Raw genomic sequence first — 18,758 nt, 5'->3', positions numbered from 1 at the left:
TTTATGACTGTGCTAGTTTTTAGATGGGCCAGATGCTGAATTTTATTCCTGTCTTGTCAACTAATTCTGTATTTGAATCAGTTGATTATTTGGCTGCCATTTCAAACCACTTGTCCAAATGGTTACAACAAAATTGACAGTGTTATGCGTTCATGGCCATTCCTTTTAAGATACTGTACTCTGTGCCTCACCTCTAATGTTCTGTGTTCTTTGTCCCAACAGCTGATCAAAATGGGTCCACTGAGTATGTGCTATCTCACATAATGGCACTCTGACACTCCTGTTCTATTTTGTTTTGTTTTGTTTTTTTCTCAACCCCATTTGTGTTACTGAGAAGACGAGGGGTAGTTTTGCCAAGTTTTGAGGGCTCTCGGCACCCACACATCCAAAACATATTTTAATTTATTAAAACATTTGGCCACTAGGAGGCATTTGTATAAGAAAAACAGGCGAAATGGATGTGGCTATTTCTCTTTTAGAAAAAGTGTAAGGTATTTTGGCAATTTAATAAACAGAAAAGAGATATTTCAGGAAAAGCTATCTTTAATAGTATTTTTTTTCAAAATGTCTTTAGTAATTGGATAACAGAGCAAGGTAAAGGTTCCCCTTGACAATTTTTGTCCACTCGTGTTCGACTCTAGGGGGCGGTGCTCATCCCCGTTTCCAAGCCATAGAGCCAGCGTTTGTCCGAAGACAATCTTCCGTGGTCACATGAGCAGTGCGACTTAGACACGGAACGCTGTTACCTTCCCACCGAGGTGTTTCCTATTTATCTACTTGCATTTGCATGCTTTCGAACTGCTAGGTTGGCGGGAGCTGGGACAAGCGACGGGAGCTCACTCTGTCGTGTGGATTCGCTCTTACGACTGCTGGTCTTCTGACCCTGCAGCACAGGCTTCTGCAGTTTAGCCCGCAGCGCCACCATGTCCCTCATAACAGAGCAAAGGAGCATAAAAATAAATGGCAGTGAGTTTAATTCTCAATCCCACAGATTAAGATTCATTATATCTATTTAAAAAATACTAAAGCCTGAACAATTGTAGTTGCACTTATTGGTTTGGGAAAATAAATCTCTTGGTATTACCATTCCATATGTATACTGTTTTACATTAAATTGTTTGTAATATTCTTTTATCGTTTCATTATATTTTTACAAGATTGTTGTTAATTTCTGATGTTTTTGTGTACTGCCCTGGTGTGTCTTAGAAAGGCAGGACAGAAATATTTTAAATGGATCATTCAGTAGAAGATGAGTGATCTCTGTGTTTGCTTCTAGGTCTTTCACTCGACAAAAATATAAACCATGGCGAAAGAAAAGAAGAAGAAAGATAAGAAGGAGAAGAAGAAGAAAAAGGGATCCTCGCAGTCCAAGGACCCTCGCACTTATTTTCCAGAAGCTCTGTTAGCTTATCAGTATGTATGACATAAAGTAAATTCAGAATCTCGTTGTAGGACTCTCTGGCAGTCTGCGGGCTCTTCTGTCCTATGATCATTTTTTTGCCCACAACACTTCTCCTCTATCCCATTGTTAATGAAAACCGACTAGAGATTTCATCATGTCACTCAGTATAGTGACAAACTGGCTACGATCCTATTGGTGTTCATTTAACGTTGGTGTAATTTGTCACAGCTAATTGCGTGGCTAATCAATGAGGTGCTGGAGAATATCTAGGCTGTGCAATCAGGCATGTGACTGGCAGGCAGTTGAAATGTGTGCTCGTACCTCATCAGTTAGTTGCAATTAGCCATGACAAGCAACTCAAACCTTATGCATAAACTAATAGGATTCTAGGCATAAATTAATAAACCGGATTAGATACAGATGGACGCAGAACTGTGTTAGGTCTAATGGCTTTTTTAGCCTTCTGTTCCTGAAGCGGGACCTGTCCTTTGATGTGATCTTTTTCCAAGTTCTAGATGACCAACTATGCCCTTCTCTGAGATATTCCACTCCCATCCATTTTCCGTTTGCCCTACTCTCCACAGTCAGAATTCCATGCCAAGGCACTATGCTTAATCCTCACTGAACTGTTCTTTATGACATGTGGCAATGTGGGGATCGTTTCTCTTCTTGATTTTTTAAAAAGGTGGTTTTGTGCTTCTGCATATGTAAGGTTCTCTTGTTCTGTGGATATGCCCCTTTTATATGAAGACAGTTCTGCATAAAGGTCTACACTTGGATAATGAATTTACCGGCAGCATATTAAATAGCCCTTGAAATATCCTCCTCCTCACGTCCATTTGTCAGTTTCGTAAAGCCTCCCTGATGGAATGACTTATGTTCCTTTATCTATTGATGTGCTAATTGAGAGTAATTATTATCTGGAGAGTAGGATAAAAAATAAATAAAGAGGTAAACAGAATCATATTTTCAAATCTGCTGTTCCTTTGAAGGACTGAGTATAGTTTCTCTTGGTAAACTATTCTCTGTCTTTAAATGATCTTCAGAATTCAGATAAAAGAAGAAGTAATTGATGAGCTTCTGCGTGAGATAAAGCAACTGGAAGTGAAAAATGACAGAAACAAAGAAAGAGTAAGCAGAATTTTTTTTTAACTTCTCTTTGGTTTAGGGAAGGTCCAGAGCTGAGGGTTAATGGATGCTACAGTTAGTTTATAATTATAAGAGGGAATTCCTAAAGTGCTAAGAGCATATGCCTGGAGCACAGGCCGAGTGTTCGGGCTGGAAGCAGGCGGTCCATCATGGCCTCTCCCAATTCGAAGGGACCCTTGTCCAGCAGGCTGAGGCAAAGAGGCAGTCCTGAAACCAGCAAAACCAGGGAGCTGGACAGGGGACAGATTGTATTTGTCTTCAGTGTGGAAGGGACTGTCACTCTCGAATTGGCCTTCTCAACCACACTAGACGCTGTTCCAAGTCCTCCATGCAGAACACGTTACCATTGTCCCGCTTGGTCTGTGCAGGATGGGCTGGTTCATTCCTTTGGCTGACAACCGGATGATATAAGTGCTGCCATGAACCATCCAGTCCCCAGAGCACTCCTATCAGCACCTTTCTCACTCTATTTCAGGGGCTACTGTTTTTGGGTGTTATTTTTTGGTGCAGTTAAGATCGCTCTGTTTTGGTTCAATTTCAGTATGTGTGATAGCTGGGATTGAACCAAAGTTGGCTCCCCTCCAACACATGTAGAAACAGGGGCCCTGCTTAAAAATATTGCATGGTAGGTGATGTTAGGACTTGTTTTGTGGGCCCTCACCCTCCTCACTGGCCTTCAGCGCTGTCTCTTCGTTTCTCCTCTCTTTGGGCACAATCCATACAGCTCTCCACAGGAGAGAGGAGAAGGGAAGACTATTGGGGGTGACCAGGTGCCCCCAGCCACGGCTGATGAAATGGGATGAGGGCACCATCCATCCTAGACAGAGGCCACCTTTGAATCCCAATCAGTTTGTGCCCAGGATGGGTGTCTTTGCATGAGGAGGTTGGAGAGAGACCTCCTCAGGTTTCCTAGACTCTTCCTTTACCTGTTCGGACCCAGGCTGACCTTCCTTTGACTTAAACCATTTCTTTTAGGATTCTCACGTTTTCTGTCTTGAGCATCTCTCAAAGAGGAGGCATTTTGTCTTTGTTCCCAAAAGACGGGGGGGGGGGTTAGCCATGGTTTCCTGCAACTCCACTTTAGTTAGCTAGGATTCCCATCATCTTTTCTAAATGGATTTCCTCTTTCAGAATCAGCACCTGAAGGAAGAACAGATTGGGCATATCCGGGCACTCTTCACCAGCCTGAAAGAACAGGAGAAGGAACTGGAGAAAATTGAAATAGTTACTCGGGACGATGTAGAGAAAGCAATGAAGGACAAATGGCAATATGTTAAAGACCAAGAGAAGCTTATTAAAGGTGAGTTGTAAAACCCAGACTAATTATGGTTGGCTGCTTTTACTGGATGTGGAATTTTCGCATAAAATGTGGGTGGTTTTAAAATGCTTTTAAGGGCTCGTTTCCACAGTATATCTCTCCTCTGTTTGAAAAGGCAGAGGGTTTTATTAAAATACGATATTTAAAAATAACAGCAATTCTTTAGGCAATTGATAACTTGCCTCGTTTTAATTGCTGTGTGTGGGAAGCAGTGCTAATCAGGACCTGGATTTATATAGAACTTAATATTCAAGAACGCTCCCTTTAGTGTGTCATTAAAACAAAAATTCTTATGGGCATTTTAGTCACCTTTTTCCTTGACCTGAAATCATCACACTAAAGGATATATTTTTTTCTTTTTCAGAAGAAACTTTATTCAGTAGTACAGTGGGGTCTCTACTTAAGAACTTAATCCGTATTGGAAGGTGGTTCTCAAGTTGAAAAGTTCTTATGTTGAATCTGCATTTCCCATAGGAATGCATTGAAAACCATTTAATCCGTATCTGCTCTTTTCCGTCCATAGAAACTACAGTGGAACCTCTACTTAAGAACTTAATCGGTTTTGGAATGGTGTTCTTAAGTTGAAACGTTCTTAAGTTGAAGCAAAATTTCCCATAGGAATGAACTGAAAACCAATTAATCCGTTCTGGCTGTTTTTTTGTTATGTAGAGGTGCGTTCGTACATTGAAGCATTAGTTCCCATAGGAACTAATGCAAAGCTGGTTAATACGTACTCTACCACTAGGGGGAGAATTTTTTTTAACCTAATATGACCTAAGGTTAAAAAAAGAGCAGGAAAGGTTTTTTTTCCTGTTCTTATCTTGGATTTCTGTTCTCAAGTAGAAGCAAAATTTAGCAAATGGAGCTGTTCTTAAGTTGGATTGTTCTTAAGTAGGAACGTTCTTAAGTAGAGATCCCACTGTAACTGTTTTAAAGCAAAGGGTATTACTGTACTAATAATATGATTTTACCACTCCCACCCTGGCTCCCCCCCCCCCAACAAGACATGCGCTCCCAGATACATTATATTGAGCAGAAACTTCTACTGAAGCAAGCCGAGGTGGATTATTGGCTGGCATACAAGAATGTAGGGAGTTCTGAGCATGCAAAACAGATTGAGTCCCTGGAACAAGACATCAAGAAGCTGAAAGAGGATCTGGAGGAGATGACAGGTGAGCTGTTATTCTTATTGCCACTTAAACTAGGGGCCTACTCAGTAAGGTAAAGGTAAAGGTTCCCCTTGATAGGCTACTCCTGTCCTCTGAAGATGCCAGCCACAGAGAGTGGCGAAACATTAGGAAGAACAACCTTCGGAACACGGCCAAAGAGCCCGAAAAACCCACAACAACCATTCCCCTTGACAATTTGTCCAGTCGTGTCCGATTCTAAGGGGCGGTGCTCATCCCCGTTTCCAAGCCATAGAGCCAGCATTTGTTCAAAGACAGTTTCCGTGGTCACGTGGCCAGCGCGACTAGACAAGGAACGCTGTGCCCTTCCCACTGTGGTGGTACCTATTTATCTACTCGCATTTATATGCTTTCAAACTGCTAGGTTGGCAGGAGCTGGGACAAACCACAGGAGCTCACTCCGTCACGTGGAATAGATCTTACAACAGTTGTTCTTCCAACCTTGCAGCTCAGAGGCTTCTGTGGTTTAACCCGCAGCTCCAACATGTCCCACCTACTCAGTAGTTACATCCTAAACTGCAAATAAGAAGGAGTGACTGACTCTTCGGTTACTACCCCTGCCAGTCTGGTTTATTATCAAATGCATGTAGGTGACCATCTTACCATATTTTTACTTCTCTCTTACAAACCTTAGCAAATAGTAGCTGGCAGTACCAACAGACACTGTGGTTGTCAAGGCCCCGTGGAGTCAATGCCAACTATTGTCTTGAGGCTTCAGATAAGAGCCATTCTGGTGTTCTATTCATTTTTTTCTTCTGAGCCTTGACTGGCCTTGATCAACATCTCTGTCTCGCTAGCTAAATGCTTCACTACAAGTTTAAGATGTATTCAATAATATTTAATTTGTTCTGTATTCCCTCTAGGCAGGATGGATAAGAACGCAAAATAGAAACTGTACAGAATTCAAAGAAAGAGAATAAAAGCATGAATTCCATTATTGTGTGACTTTTATAATTGGTGTTACTGTACATGTTAAGAACTTTAAAATCATGAACATTCACCATGCCTATATAAAGAATCTGTATTTAGATGCATCTGTACTTGTGAAATGCTTTGACATGTTCTGTTTTATTCCCTCCATTTCTCCCCCACTGAAGAATATTTTAGAGTTGCTCTTGAAGAAACAAAGGAAAAAATAGACAAATACACTCTGAAACAAATGGAACAAAAGAAGGAGTGGGCCACTGAGGTATTGTTTCTTCTCTTTTCTGTTTTTTGTTTTATTCTCCTCTTAGGCATGATCCAGCCAAAGTAGAGCTTGTAGCTTTAAATTTCCCTTCCACTTTACATTTCCCAGTATCATTAAGCGGCTTACAAAAACAACTGAGCCTCTTCATGATATTGGGAAATTAAATATGTTCTCTGCTCCTCCATGGAAAGGGGTGGCAGAGGAAGGAAGCAAAAGTTTTTTTTAAGTGTTAGGATAGTGCTGATGCACTATATCACGCAAAATCTTTTTTTAATTGAAAACTTCATCGTGGAAGGAGGAGGAGAGAGAAGGGGGCAAGGAAGGTTTTTGTTGTTGTTCTCTTAAGGGAGGTGGGCCAAATAGGGTTGCTTGAAGTATGTGTGCCATTTAGATGTAAGGATTGTATCAAATGACATACTGGACCTCTACTCAACCTTAAACAACGCTTTTTAGCCCAGTCCAGCTTGCTTCAGTTGAGCCATGTAGACAAGTCTCCCTTAATTCTTGGGGAAGGGGAATTTCTGGGTGAAGACAACCAATGGGCCTGGCACTCAAGTGTGAACAGGATTGTATCCCCAATCATGTACTTAATTCTTCAGATGGAACAAGTGAGTTTAAAAGCCTTGGCTAAATCATTCCCATATACTTATACATAAGTATATTTATGATATTCTCCCAGAAATGACTTCATTTGTTTTCTGATGTATTTTCCCATTTACTACACTGCCTTTTTATTTTGACATGGGCTTTTAAAAAACCAATAAACTGTTGTATAGTGATTAGAGAGTTAGATTGGAATTGGAGAGATCAAGATTTGTGTGTACTGTACTTGATTGTGTAACTCATTGGTTCCTGTTGGGTCAGTCCCTTTATTTCAGCCTGAACTGCTTCACAGGCTTGTTGATAGAAACTGAAACAGGAAAACCATTTACTCATGGGTGGAAATACAGTATATAAATGTAGCAAATTAAGAAGGAATAATGCAAATGTAGTTGTATGAACAACAGAGCTAATCAATAAAGGCATCATGGGAGAGAGAGGAAGTTGCTCAGCAATATACAGTACTCTAAAAATCTAGCTGCTTCCAAAAATAAATGTTTTAATCTGCTTCCTGATTCTTAGAAATGATCTTCATGTTCTCCTCAGAGAACTCTGCCTGACCCTTAGAACAGAGATAGGCCAAAGGTAGCCATTTTGAAAGAGGTAGCCTTGTTAGTCTTTTCTGTGATATGTAAGAAAAATAAGCAGAAAAGATTGGTGGCGCCTTGAAGACTAACAGATTTATTTCAGTGTGAGCTTTCGTGGATTACAATCCAGTGGCTGAAATCCTGTTACTCAGTGTAACAAGTTGCACAAAAGTCATCCCACTGAATCAATGGGGATTTGGTAAGTCAATGCCTCTGTAAGTTCACTTGATTCAAGAGGATCTTCTCTAGTTGTGACTTACTGCCCTAAAATAAATTGCAACTAGAGTAGGCCCATTTGAATCCATAGAACTTGTGGAAGAGTTGACTCAGCAATCCCCATTAATTCAATGGGCTACTCTAATGCAACTTACTACATGAAGCACTGGCCTTAGTAACACACAGCAGGTAGCATTATTTTAATACTATTAATACTGTCATTGTCATTTTGGGAAAGACATGATACCAATGTTGAAAACAAGTTCTTGGTCTGAGCCAAGGATCTTCTGTTCCTGAAATATAAACTCCCCTTGAGCCACTTTTGCACCTGATTCCAGTGGGAGGATGTAAGGGTTTAATAAGAAGCAAAGTTGATTGCAAAGCCTAGTATTTGCCCAGAGCTGAGATGCCTATAGGCCACTTAAGAGAGCTTTGGTAGGTCTGGGAATAGCATTTTGCATACGGTAGCCTTCACCATATTAAATATCTCAACAATTGAGATCTGTTTTAACCTCTCCCAAAGCCAAGTTGATGAGAAGCGATTGTGTGCCCTGGAGCCTGCACTCTGGTTGAAACCTAGAGATTCCATCCATAAGTGAGATATGAGTTAGTCCAGTTTATAGATCAAGGAAGGGGAATGTCCAGTTTGTACACTTGACTCAGGGCACAGAGATACCGAATATTTTTAGAACGCAAGAAGATTTTTGTGGTGAAACAAGCTTGAGTGTGTGTGTTTTTCTCCCCCTCCCCCCCCCAAAAATAAATCATATAATATTACTAGCGAAAAACATGCATAAAAGTTGTTACTGAATAAGAATGTGATGAGATGGACATTTAGCCAGCTGTTTTGACCACTGCAGAAATGGGCTGGTGGACTCTTAAAAGTGATCAGATGATGTCTCTGCTGGAGCGAACCAACCCACCACCAGAACATTCTTACCCACAATTTTCAAGGGGCACCTACTTTTTGGTGTGGGTAGGATTGCTCTACATTAGTTCATCTCCAGCATGGATGACTGCTGAGAACAGACCAAAGGATGCCTTCCTCTTTTAATTTGCCAGTATTGTGAAGCGGCTTAAGAAGCATTTCATGATACTGTACTATGTAGGCAAATTGAATACTTTCTCAGCTCCATAGAAGGAAAGGGATTGGTTTTGTTTTGTTTTTCTTGACTGGCTCTTTAAGAGAAAAGCAAACAAAAACCCACCTTATTCCACCCTCCTATCGTTTCCTGCTTCTGACAGTGGGCTGGTGGGGACCAAATACGTAGGGTCATTGGAACTCTGTATGGCATTTGAATGTGGAGGTTGCACCACTTTGGCCTCCCTCGAAATGGGTGTATAGACAAGCCCTGAGTCTTTCCATGAATCAGTATCTAATGTAGGAGAAGTGTCTTCTTCATTTGAGTTGACAAAGTCTAGACATGGGTACCAATTTTTGTAAAACATGCTATTATTACTTCCTCGTAAGATATGCATTTCAGCAGTTAGTTTTACCCCACAAATTTTACATATCAGATTTTGGCAATTTTCCTCTTGAGCCTGTGTTGGCAAGCCAAGGCAGGAAGCTAACTGGATATTTTTTAATTTGTTTTTTACCCCGTTAAATGAGTTTTAATTTGCATCCTTGGTAGATTTTACATAGAACAAGATTTCTGGTGTCCGTGGTTGAAAATTGTCTCACTGAGGCAAATTAGTAATAAGTGAGGCAGTGGAAGACAGGAGGGCCCGGCATGCTCTGGTCCATGAGGTCCCGAAGAGTCGGACACAACTAAACGACTAAACAATAACAACAACATGTAACTCCCCCCCCCCCACTCATTGCCCTTAGCTATGCCCAGTGCTGGAAAGTTCTCTGAGACTCTTCCCAAATTGGAATTCGGCCCTGCATGGAAAAGGGTTCTCCAGGCTGGTGGCCTGGATAGCAGCGGATTGTTGTCTTCGGACGGATATTCAACACAAGCCAAATGGGACACATTTTAGTCTAGTACTTCCATTGTTTTTTTAAAAGCATTTTTATGCGGCATGTCATTCTAAGCTGCTTTGGGTAGCTCCTGGAAAGCTGGTGGACATAAAATGTAAGTAAATAAATAAAAGGGAAGAATGGGAGTTTTTGTTCAGATTTTCCGATGTCCTCCTGTGGGTATCCTGTCTAGACTCCCGCCTCTCACTTCCTCCAACACATTGGCTCCAACTTGAACTGTAATGCAATTTGACTTTATTTGATTTTATTTCCTCAGAATGCCGTTAAGCACATTGACAAGATCAGCCGCCGAGAGATCAAAGAATACGAGTGGCTGAAAGATGAGGTAAGCGCAGCAGGAAGCCGTGATCTTGGCCTCGCCAGCGGCGTTCACCATGTATTGCATTCTTTGGAGAAAGCCCCAGTTCTGCTCGGAGACGATGATGCAAAATAACTTTCTTGCATAGATGTGGTGACAGCTAAACTGCTGGCGTTATGTAGTCTGATACGTGAGTGATTTGACGGCATAGGATCCTGGCCTAAGTTAATTAGTTTTAAAAGAGATCCCAGGATAAAATGGGCTCTAGTGTTCTGCTTGGCACTGTTCTTCCTGGTGGCATTTCATTGGCTTCCCCACCTGGCACTCTGCAGGTGTCTTGGCTTACAAATCCCACAGTTCAGTTCCTGTCCTTTGATGGTAGGATCTGCACACACATCGAAATGTGCCAGGCTGGAAAATCCTGCCCTAAAACATTTTTCTATTCTAAACTTTTCAGTTAAATGGTTGTTGTGGGTTTTTCGGGCTCTTTGGCCGTGTTCTGAAGGTTGTTCCTCCTAACGTTTCGCCAGTCTCTGTGGCCGGCATCTTCAGAGGACAGGAGTGGCACTCTGTGCTCTGGTGCAGTTTGTTTGGGAGTTATTTATGGCTGTGAGATCAGCTTTTGTCCTTTTCAGGAGATGGGTGATTATGGTGATCAGTGTGTTTTAGGAAGAACAACCTTCAGAACATGGCCAAAGAGCCCGAAAAACCCACAACAACCATTAGATCCCGGCCATGAAAGCCTTCGCGAATACATTTTCAGTTAAATTTTGTCACTGATCTGCATCTTGCTTCCCTCCTCTCAGCAACACTTGTATCATTCCTTTCTAACACTGTGGACACTTTGTCTGGGTTGAAAAAGAATAAAAGATTAATGAAGATTATTCTATTTAGAGGACTCTAATCCAGGGAAATATTGAAATGCACCAATAAGTGGCTACAGAAATCGGGGAGTAAATCAAGAGTGCAGAATCCTTAGTCAAATATTTTGAGCGGCTCTGAGCATATGCAAGACACTTTTTCTGTATGACAGAATAACTGCATCTTCTGCCTCGCCATCTACAAGAATCATTAGCTTCTCCTGACTTTGACTCAGGCTTCCCATGTCTTCACAGCTGTTTACATCGTCAGCAAAACAGATCGGATAAAGCTATTAAAGTTGTGGGTAAATGTGACATTGATTAGAACCTACTTAAACTCACAGTTTTAGTGTTGTCTGGCTGTCATAAGGGCAAGTGTAAATAGATCAGCTTCATCAGTTAAAGAAAGATTACATTTATACCATATTCTGCTGCCACCTGGGGAGTAACACCCCGTCTGGGCAGCTGTCATGTTTAGGATGGTAGATGGAGCCTGCAGGGTAGCAAAATGGTGGCTCACTTAGAAGAGCCCCAATGCTTTCTCCTTAGCTCATCCGAGGCCTTTCAGACCTCTGGGATAAGGTTGTTTCTTCTGGGTACCATCCTTTTCTGAAAAATGGGAAGCTCTCCTCCTTCTGGTTGTTGTGGGTTTTTCGGGCTCTCCTCCTTGCATGTTTCTAGGTGGATTTCAGTCTTGAGTTCCCTCTTTCATGGCAGGTGGCAGCTTACCGAAAGGAAGTGAACGATTTGGAAGCTTCTGTGCATAAACTGGAGGAGGAGAACATCTATCTCATCAACAAACTGTTTGAACGTAGACTACAGTTTCTCAATGTGCCAAGGTAAAGGGACTTCTACATGTGGGGTGTTTTGGAGCAGCTCCCTTTCAGCTCTGTCCAGAAATGTGGAGGATCTGGCCGTTTCTGCAATCCAGTTTCCTTGTAACAGCAAATCTGCAAGACCCTGGCCAAATACAAGAGTATCTGTTTCATCAACGGGAAAAAGACCTGTCTTCAGATTAGTGTTGCTGGAGACACAGACGTTTATAAAAATGAAGTGCATTGACATGAAATGTAGGGGTAGATAGAATTGGAGAAGGATAAGAAATATGGAAAAATATGAAAACATAATCAGGGTAAGGGAATACATGATGAGAAGAACCGAAGAAGAAGCAATAGAGCTAGGAGTGCAAAACACCTGGGAATTCAAACTTTTTAAAAAGCATGTTTCTAGGCCTTACGGAGGCAGAGATGTATTTGAGAATGTGTATGCAGAAACCTGGTGCATCAAAGAAAGCTCTTGCACCTTAAGTAGAATCAGGCTCATCATTACCATGTGCTGCCAAACCAGTTCTGACTTATAGCAACGTTTTTCAGGGCTTTCCAGGTAGAAAGTACTCAGAAGTGGTTTACCATTCCCTATTTCTAGGGTGCCCTGGGAACACTGTACAGCTTGCCCAAGGCCACCCAGGCTGGCTGTTCTCCCTGGAGGCACAGCGGGGAATCGAACTCCCAGCTCTGGCTCTGCTGCCAGATACCTGAACATCTAAAGTATATAAAACAGTAGACATCGTAGGATAAATTGGGAAAGATAATAAATGAAAAACTCACAAATGGTGCAATACCTCTTGTGTGCAAGTTCAGCCAGTAATTAAAGTGCATATGTGGACTTTTAGGTTTCATTGATGTTCTTCGGGCGTGAAGCTATTAAGAATCCACGAGATGTGGGGAAAGTAGAGGTTTTATTTTCTAGCATTGGCACAGAAGGGACAAAATTAGCAAATCAAGCTGTATTCTTTCTGATTAAAATGAAACAAATGCCCCGCTGAATCTGTTCTCATAATCATCCGTTTGGCTGAGAAGCTCTTGTGCTAAACTGTTTAGAATAGCTACTAATTGCTCTTGGCAAGAGAATAAAATTTTTAGACATCCACTATTGTATAACCATCCAATTGGGGAACAAGGAGTCAACCATCTGTTAAATTATCTGATAGACTGTTTTACTCGCTTCCTTGCCCTTTTAATCTGTGACAGATTTTTTAAAAAGATAAATAGTGCTTTTCTCTACTACTTTTCAAATGATTAGGGTGCTAGTTTTAGCAATGTTTTACCTAACACATTTAATATGTTATTAATTCATTTAATATTTGAATAATTAACTGTTTTCAGCTTTAATATCGTGTTTTAATGGTGTAAGCCACCTCGGGCCCTTTCTTAGGGAAAAGGTGGTGTAAAAATATTTTAAGTAACTAACTAACTACCGCATTTTTCGCTCCATAAGACGCACCAATTTTTTAGGAGAAGAAAACAGGAAAATATAATCTGTTTTCTTCGCTCCATAAGACGCACAGACTTTCCACCCCCCTGTTTGTGGGAAAAAAGTGCGTCTTATGGGGTGAAAAATATGGTATGTTTGACTCTCAGGCTAAACAAAAACTAAGTTGATTTTCTACCCAGCCCCAAAGCATGTGGCTGCAAGTAATCTAAATGAATAAATCATCTTGCTTTCATTTTTATATTCCTGTGGCCAGTTATACTTTTCTAAGTGGGAAACATTGTGATAACCATGATACAAAAGCACATTCTGGGTAGTTTATGTTTCAAGCTATTTTCTCAGAAAAATTCACTGGGATAAACTCCTCAAAAATGTGCCAAGGATTTAAGTGCAGGTTCACGTCTTGCCAGTGAAATTTGAAAGCGCTTGAGACTGAATGGATAGTGCACCGCATTATCATTTTAAGTTATTAAAATGTTTGCATTATTCCCCAGTTTCAAGGGGTCTAGATTTCTTCAGGGGGATTGGATGTTACTCATCCTCGTCTAAAGTGTTTAGCAAAAACCATATTGGTGGGAGTCAGGGAGACCAGCCTTGCATTTTGGTCTTATGCTACTTTGTAGAAAACAAAGGAACACCAGCCACCAGGGTGTTTCTGACATCCTGACAAACATGCCAGAGGTAAACTAAAAGTTCCCTTGTGTATTGTGTGTGTGAACACATGCTTTGCATTTAGCAGGTCCCACATTCAGCATCAAATATCTCTGAAAAGCACCAGGAGACATGATTTGCCCGAAAACCTAGTGTCAACAACTTAGGGATGAGGGGAAACAATGAATTTCCTATATGCTGGCTGAAATCTATTAGTAAGTCTCAACTAGAGTAGGCCCATTGAATCCATGGAACTTACAGAGAAGCTGGGTTGCCAGATGCCCAGATTCAGTGGGCCTACTGTTGTAACTTACTGCTGGATTTCGGCCATACTTCTGCTCCCATTGGCAAGGGAAGAGAGAGACATTAAGGCTCTCCCTGTTACCCATGTCTTGAATGAGGGAGCATGGAAAGAAGGTACAGGCTTTGGAATAGTTTTGCACGGGTGGAGGGTAGAACCCGTACATGCCTGAAACCATGCTTCTTGTAAGCATCCCAAGGAAAACAGTGGTGCATTTCCATTGGCTGGGAACCTAACAGACATGAGGGCAAGCTCAGGAATCATTCCAGTGGTAGGTCAGCGAGCACTGATTTGCCAATATAAACAGGCATTCTACAAAGAGGCCAGTCTTCGCAAGGGGAAATAACATTGCAAACCTTTTGATGTTACTTTTTCTTCTAATTTTTCCAGAAAATTATTTCTTACCCAGGGAGCTGGCCTACAGGTTTCTGGAAAAGATCTACCAATGCTGGGACTTAGTGACTACGAAGGTAATGATACTTCCCGCTAAGATCAGTATTAAAATAACCATGTTACTACAGTACTGGGGTAGACCAGGCTCCCGATGAGCCTTCTGCTAGTTTGTGTGCTCTAACCTTGAGTCAAGATTTTCTTCCAGGAAGTTTGAATCAGGCCCAAATTGAAGGGGAGACCCCAGCTCATATGTTGATGCTGGACTACAATTCCCATCAGCCCTGACCATTGATTGCAGTGGGTGCTGCTGAGGGGTATCACACAGCACCACATAGAGGGCCCCCAAGTCCTCCGTCTTTTGCCTTTTGTGACTAACTCAGTGCTGAACTGGAGTTTGGATTACCCTGTTTATTTGATGAACATATCTACAACGTCTGTGTTCTTTTGCATTATGTGATCATGGACATGTGATTGTGCAAAAAGATCATCATAAAGCAGATTTGTCGTAATGCGGGGCAATCGTTAAGCAAGGCACCACTGTAATACTGACCAATAGGCTCCCCCACAAGTGTTTAAACATATAAAAATGTGTAATTATTAATACAAGAGAACATCATTAAAGAACAGGGTTATAATCACTTATAGTTGAACCCCTGCATCCATAGAGAACGGTTTGAAACCCCCCCCGTGGATTCCAATAAAATGCAGTTTGTAGCAAACATTATACATAGCATGACACTGACTCTGCCTAGTGGCCAGTTCAGTTATGTTAACTTTATGTTTAGAAATACTTATTTCTGGGATTTTTCTTTTAATATTTTCAGGCTGTGGATAAGTAAATCAGCAGATACTGATCCAAAAGATAAGGGGGTCTTAGTGTATTTTTAAAGAAATTCAATGATATTCAATAAGAACTTTAAAGGCAGTCCTTGACATTACACATGTGGACATCCCAAGTTGTTATTTATGGAATTTTTATCCCATTTTTCCTCCAGTGAGCTCAAGGCAGCACACATGGCTCTCCTGGTCAAAAACAGTTCGATTGTCTTGAAATTTCGTTTTTTAATTTTGCCTATATTTCCTGTTTGCCAAGATTTTGAATAGTTCAATGCCCTGATACAAATAAAGAAAATAAATGGTTGTTGTGGGTTTTTCGGGCTGTTTCGCCGTGTTTTGGAGGATTTTCTTCCTAACATATCGTCAGGATAGGAGCTGGAATTCTGTCTGTGTTCTGGCATAGTGTGTGGGATCTTGAGTGTTTGTAGCTGTGAGATCATGGTTTTGTTCTTTTCAGGAGATGGGTGTTTTCTGTGATGGATGTTTTGTTGTGATGGGGGATAATCTGTCACTGTAATTGATGAGTGTCATTGGCTAGTCTTTTGCGTGCTGTGATCACCAGTCCTTGTGGCTGGGTAGAGTTCATTGAACTTTTTGCAGGCTGTATTTTTCACTGCTGGGAGCCAGGCTTTGTTGATTTTTAGACTTTCTTCTTTTTTGTTGAAGCTGTGCTAGTGTTTCTGGATTCCAGTGGTTTCCCTGTGTAGTCAAACATAATGATTGCTGGTGTTGTCCAGTACTTCAGTTTTTGTGAAACAGAATTTTATGTCTCGCTTGTTTCAGGTCGTGTTCAGCTACTGCTGATTTTTCCGGTTGTTTTAGTCTGCAGTGTTTCTCATGCTCTTTGATTCTGAAACTACAACCACCATTGGATGCTGGCTGTGAAAGCCTTCGAGAACACAAAATAAAGATTAGTTTCATTATTCTAAGGGAACACAGACAAGAGGAGCTAAACTCCCAAAGGCTTTTCATACCATCCACAGTTCTTCCCCTTTCCCAAAAAGAGATTGAAAAGAAGGTGCCTTTGGCAGCAGGTTGTGAGCTAGGCTGGGGGAAAACATGGCTTTCCCCACTCTTGTGGAGCCTTTGTTTTTTATGTGATAAACTAGGTGTCTTTGGATTTTAGAGGTGAACAGGGCAGATGCAAATTAAATGGCAGCAGCAATTATGTTTAGTGTGGCCCTCAGTTAACCCAGATTCCACAGATCACTAGAGAAGGTGCACGTTTGGAGAGAAGCCACGCTAGGAAATTTCAAGGCACTGAACAAAAGGTTGTCCATGGCCTTTGCTTGCTGAGACACTTGTTTGCAGATGTCCTGAGGCTCGCCCTGTTGTGTTCTACCTTACACCCTACCTGAAGTCAAGCAGACACAGATACAGGCCTTCTCCTTATTTCTCTCTTCCTGCTTCTGAGAATTGGCCAACATGGTCCACACATACTTTTTGAAGCCCACATATGCAATCATCGAGTTTCTGTTTCCAAGAAATGTAAAATTTTCAAATACAGTAACTCTGAACGTGGTCCTTTCCCTGTTCTGTCATTTCTAGAGATTGTATGGAAGGAAGGCTGTACAAACTCAATCAGTTGGCATGTCCCCGTGGAATTTAATCATATTTGTGCATGACTGGATCTTTGGCACTTTCTCAAGAGTCTCTTATTTCTTGGTTTAATTCAGTTTCCTTTGAAGACCACGATTTATAGCTTTAGAGCAGAGCTCTGTCATCTGTTCCATCAATCCTCTAAAGCGATTTGGTTCCCAAACTTGAGTCCCCAGGTATTCCTGAACTAGAACTCCCAGAGATCTTCATTACTAACTGTACTAGCTAGGATTTCTGTGAATTGTAGTCCAACATACATCTGGGGACCCAAGGTTAGGAACCATTGCTCTGAAGTCTGCGCAGTGCCTCCTTCATGGAAGCCAGCTTGCAATTTTAATTGTCTTCCACTGCTTGGTAAGGAGCAAGGTGGCAGGAAAGCCATGGAAGCTCCTTCTGCCATTTTGATTGGGTTCTGCTTCATCTACTGACTTCTTAACTCATCGCTCCTGTATTTTTATTTTCTTTACTGGTTTTAGATGCTCATGTCTGTTTTATTAGCTACTTTGGTATCTTTGACGCGTAAGCAGGGAAGTGATTTATAAACAATAAAGGAAATCCGTACAGTGCAATCCCTGTTGACGGTGCTTTTGGTTTATAGAATCGACGGGACAGGAAAGGGGAAATAACTCTCCATTTTGAATAAGCGTGGAGTCCAAAGGCATGAAGCAAAAGGAGGAAAAGCAGGACGAGACAGGGATGGATATAGATAAATATAGTTTGTAAACACAAGCAGAGAAAATTAGTCCAGCTGGCAGTGGAAATTAACGGGGTACATCCATGATCAAAGCTATGATGAATATTTTTCCAGTTAAGTAGCCAACTTCATTTAGGAAAGAGTGGTCCTGCACATCTGCATCTTCCCCCTTTGATTTTTTATTAATGAGGCAAGCTTGGACAGATAGACAAAAGAGGGGATTTCCAAGCAAGGGAGACCAGTTTGCCAAGAAGCACCCAGTATAATTTCCCAACAAACACAAAGTATTAATTTCCCTCTCAAGGCGGACAAGCAGAAGATGATAACCTCACCTCAGCATCTGAACTTGTCCTTACTGTGGAGGAGAAACAAAGCGAAGAAAGTAAGAAGAATTTGGGAGAGGAGGAAAGCAAAGATGATGTGGTCTACCTGCGAGGACATCCAGGCAAACCCTTTCTTCCCCCCATCTTGTATGAAGACACAAATTATTTCAAGGTGAATTACACTTTGTTTCATTTATTACCATGGGTTTTTTGGGGGGGGGATAACGGATAGAATAATATGTATATTATTTCTGCTGACCAAGGACACAGATGTTGCTCTGCCCCTTTTAATTTGCATACTATGATGTATTACATACCTACTTGTGGTCAGGAGTATATGGGAATTCTCAGAGAAATCTATTATTTCGCTCCCGCGCAAGAACAATGTTTGCTCCTGATAAGCAGAAGCCAAGAGATCAAAAAATTCAGGATAAATTAGTAGCTCCCCTGGAATGGAGAAAGTTCTCACTCAGATACATCTGCTTTATGTAGGCAGTTCCACTCTCAGACATTTGCAAAAGTGCGGCAATTACAAGGGCTATGGCCAAATTGGTTGTTAGGGCTATGACTTATTTCAGTTTATATAATAGCCTATTTTCCCTTTTTTGTGGGGTAACCTGCCTTTCAGCCAAGGAGGTCAAACTTCACCCGTCACATGATATCCTTACACCAAGATTAGGAAGCAGGTTAGACTAAGGGCAGGAATCGATATTATAGGAGGTCCAGCACTGGAGTTGAAAGCATATTACTGTTGAAGGTATTTCATTTGGGCAGACCTCCCACTAAACCCCAGTAGACTCTTGTCCTTCAATCTGGACAGCCAGTCACGGAATGAAAGAGAATGAATCTGCAGACTCAAGAGCGGTGTTGATAAACACAATCAGCTGGTAAGGATTTTA

At 41.4% G+C, this 18,758-nt stretch overlaps 1 protein-coding gene across 4 annotated transcripts in view; it reads left to right on the top strand.

Moving 5' to 3' along the window:
- The window catches only part of CCDC83 (coiled-coil domain containing 83), a 131,303-nt gene that overhangs the window by 111,956 nt on the left and 589 nt on the right, over positions 1-18,758 (top strand). For 3 of the 4 annotated variants that reach the window (XM_072993545.2, XM_072993544.2, XM_020809433.3), the window contains 9 exons: positions 1,277-1,413; positions 2,449-2,533; positions 3,683-3,851; positions 4,874-5,041; positions 6,154-6,245; positions 9,889-9,957; positions 11,508-11,629; positions 14,404-14,483; positions 17,841-18,031. In XM_072993545.2, coding sequence (XP_072849646.2) covers positions 1,304-1,413; positions 2,449-2,533; positions 3,683-3,851; positions 4,874-5,041; positions 6,154-6,245; positions 9,889-9,957; positions 11,508-11,629; positions 14,404-14,483; positions 17,841-18,031 — 1,086 coding nt within the window. In that variant the 5' untranslated portion in view covers positions 1,277-1,303. Of the gene's footprint in view, positions 1-661; positions 759-1,276; positions 1,414-2,448; positions 2,534-3,682; positions 3,852-4,873; positions 5,042-6,153; positions 6,246-9,888; positions 9,958-11,507; positions 11,630-14,403; positions 14,484-17,840; positions 18,032-18,758 lie in introns of those variants that run through there. The other variant, XM_078390181.1, reaches the window with a different exon arrangement.

This window comes from Pogona vitticeps, chromosome 3, assembly GCF_051106095.1.
Source record: "Pogona vitticeps strain Pit_001003342236 chromosome 3, PviZW2.1, whole genome shotgun sequence".
NCBI classification, from domain to species: domain Eukaryota; kingdom Metazoa; phylum Chordata; class Lepidosauria; order Squamata; family Agamidae; genus Pogona; species Pogona vitticeps.
This window is presented reverse-complemented; position numbering and strand designations above follow the sequence as displayed.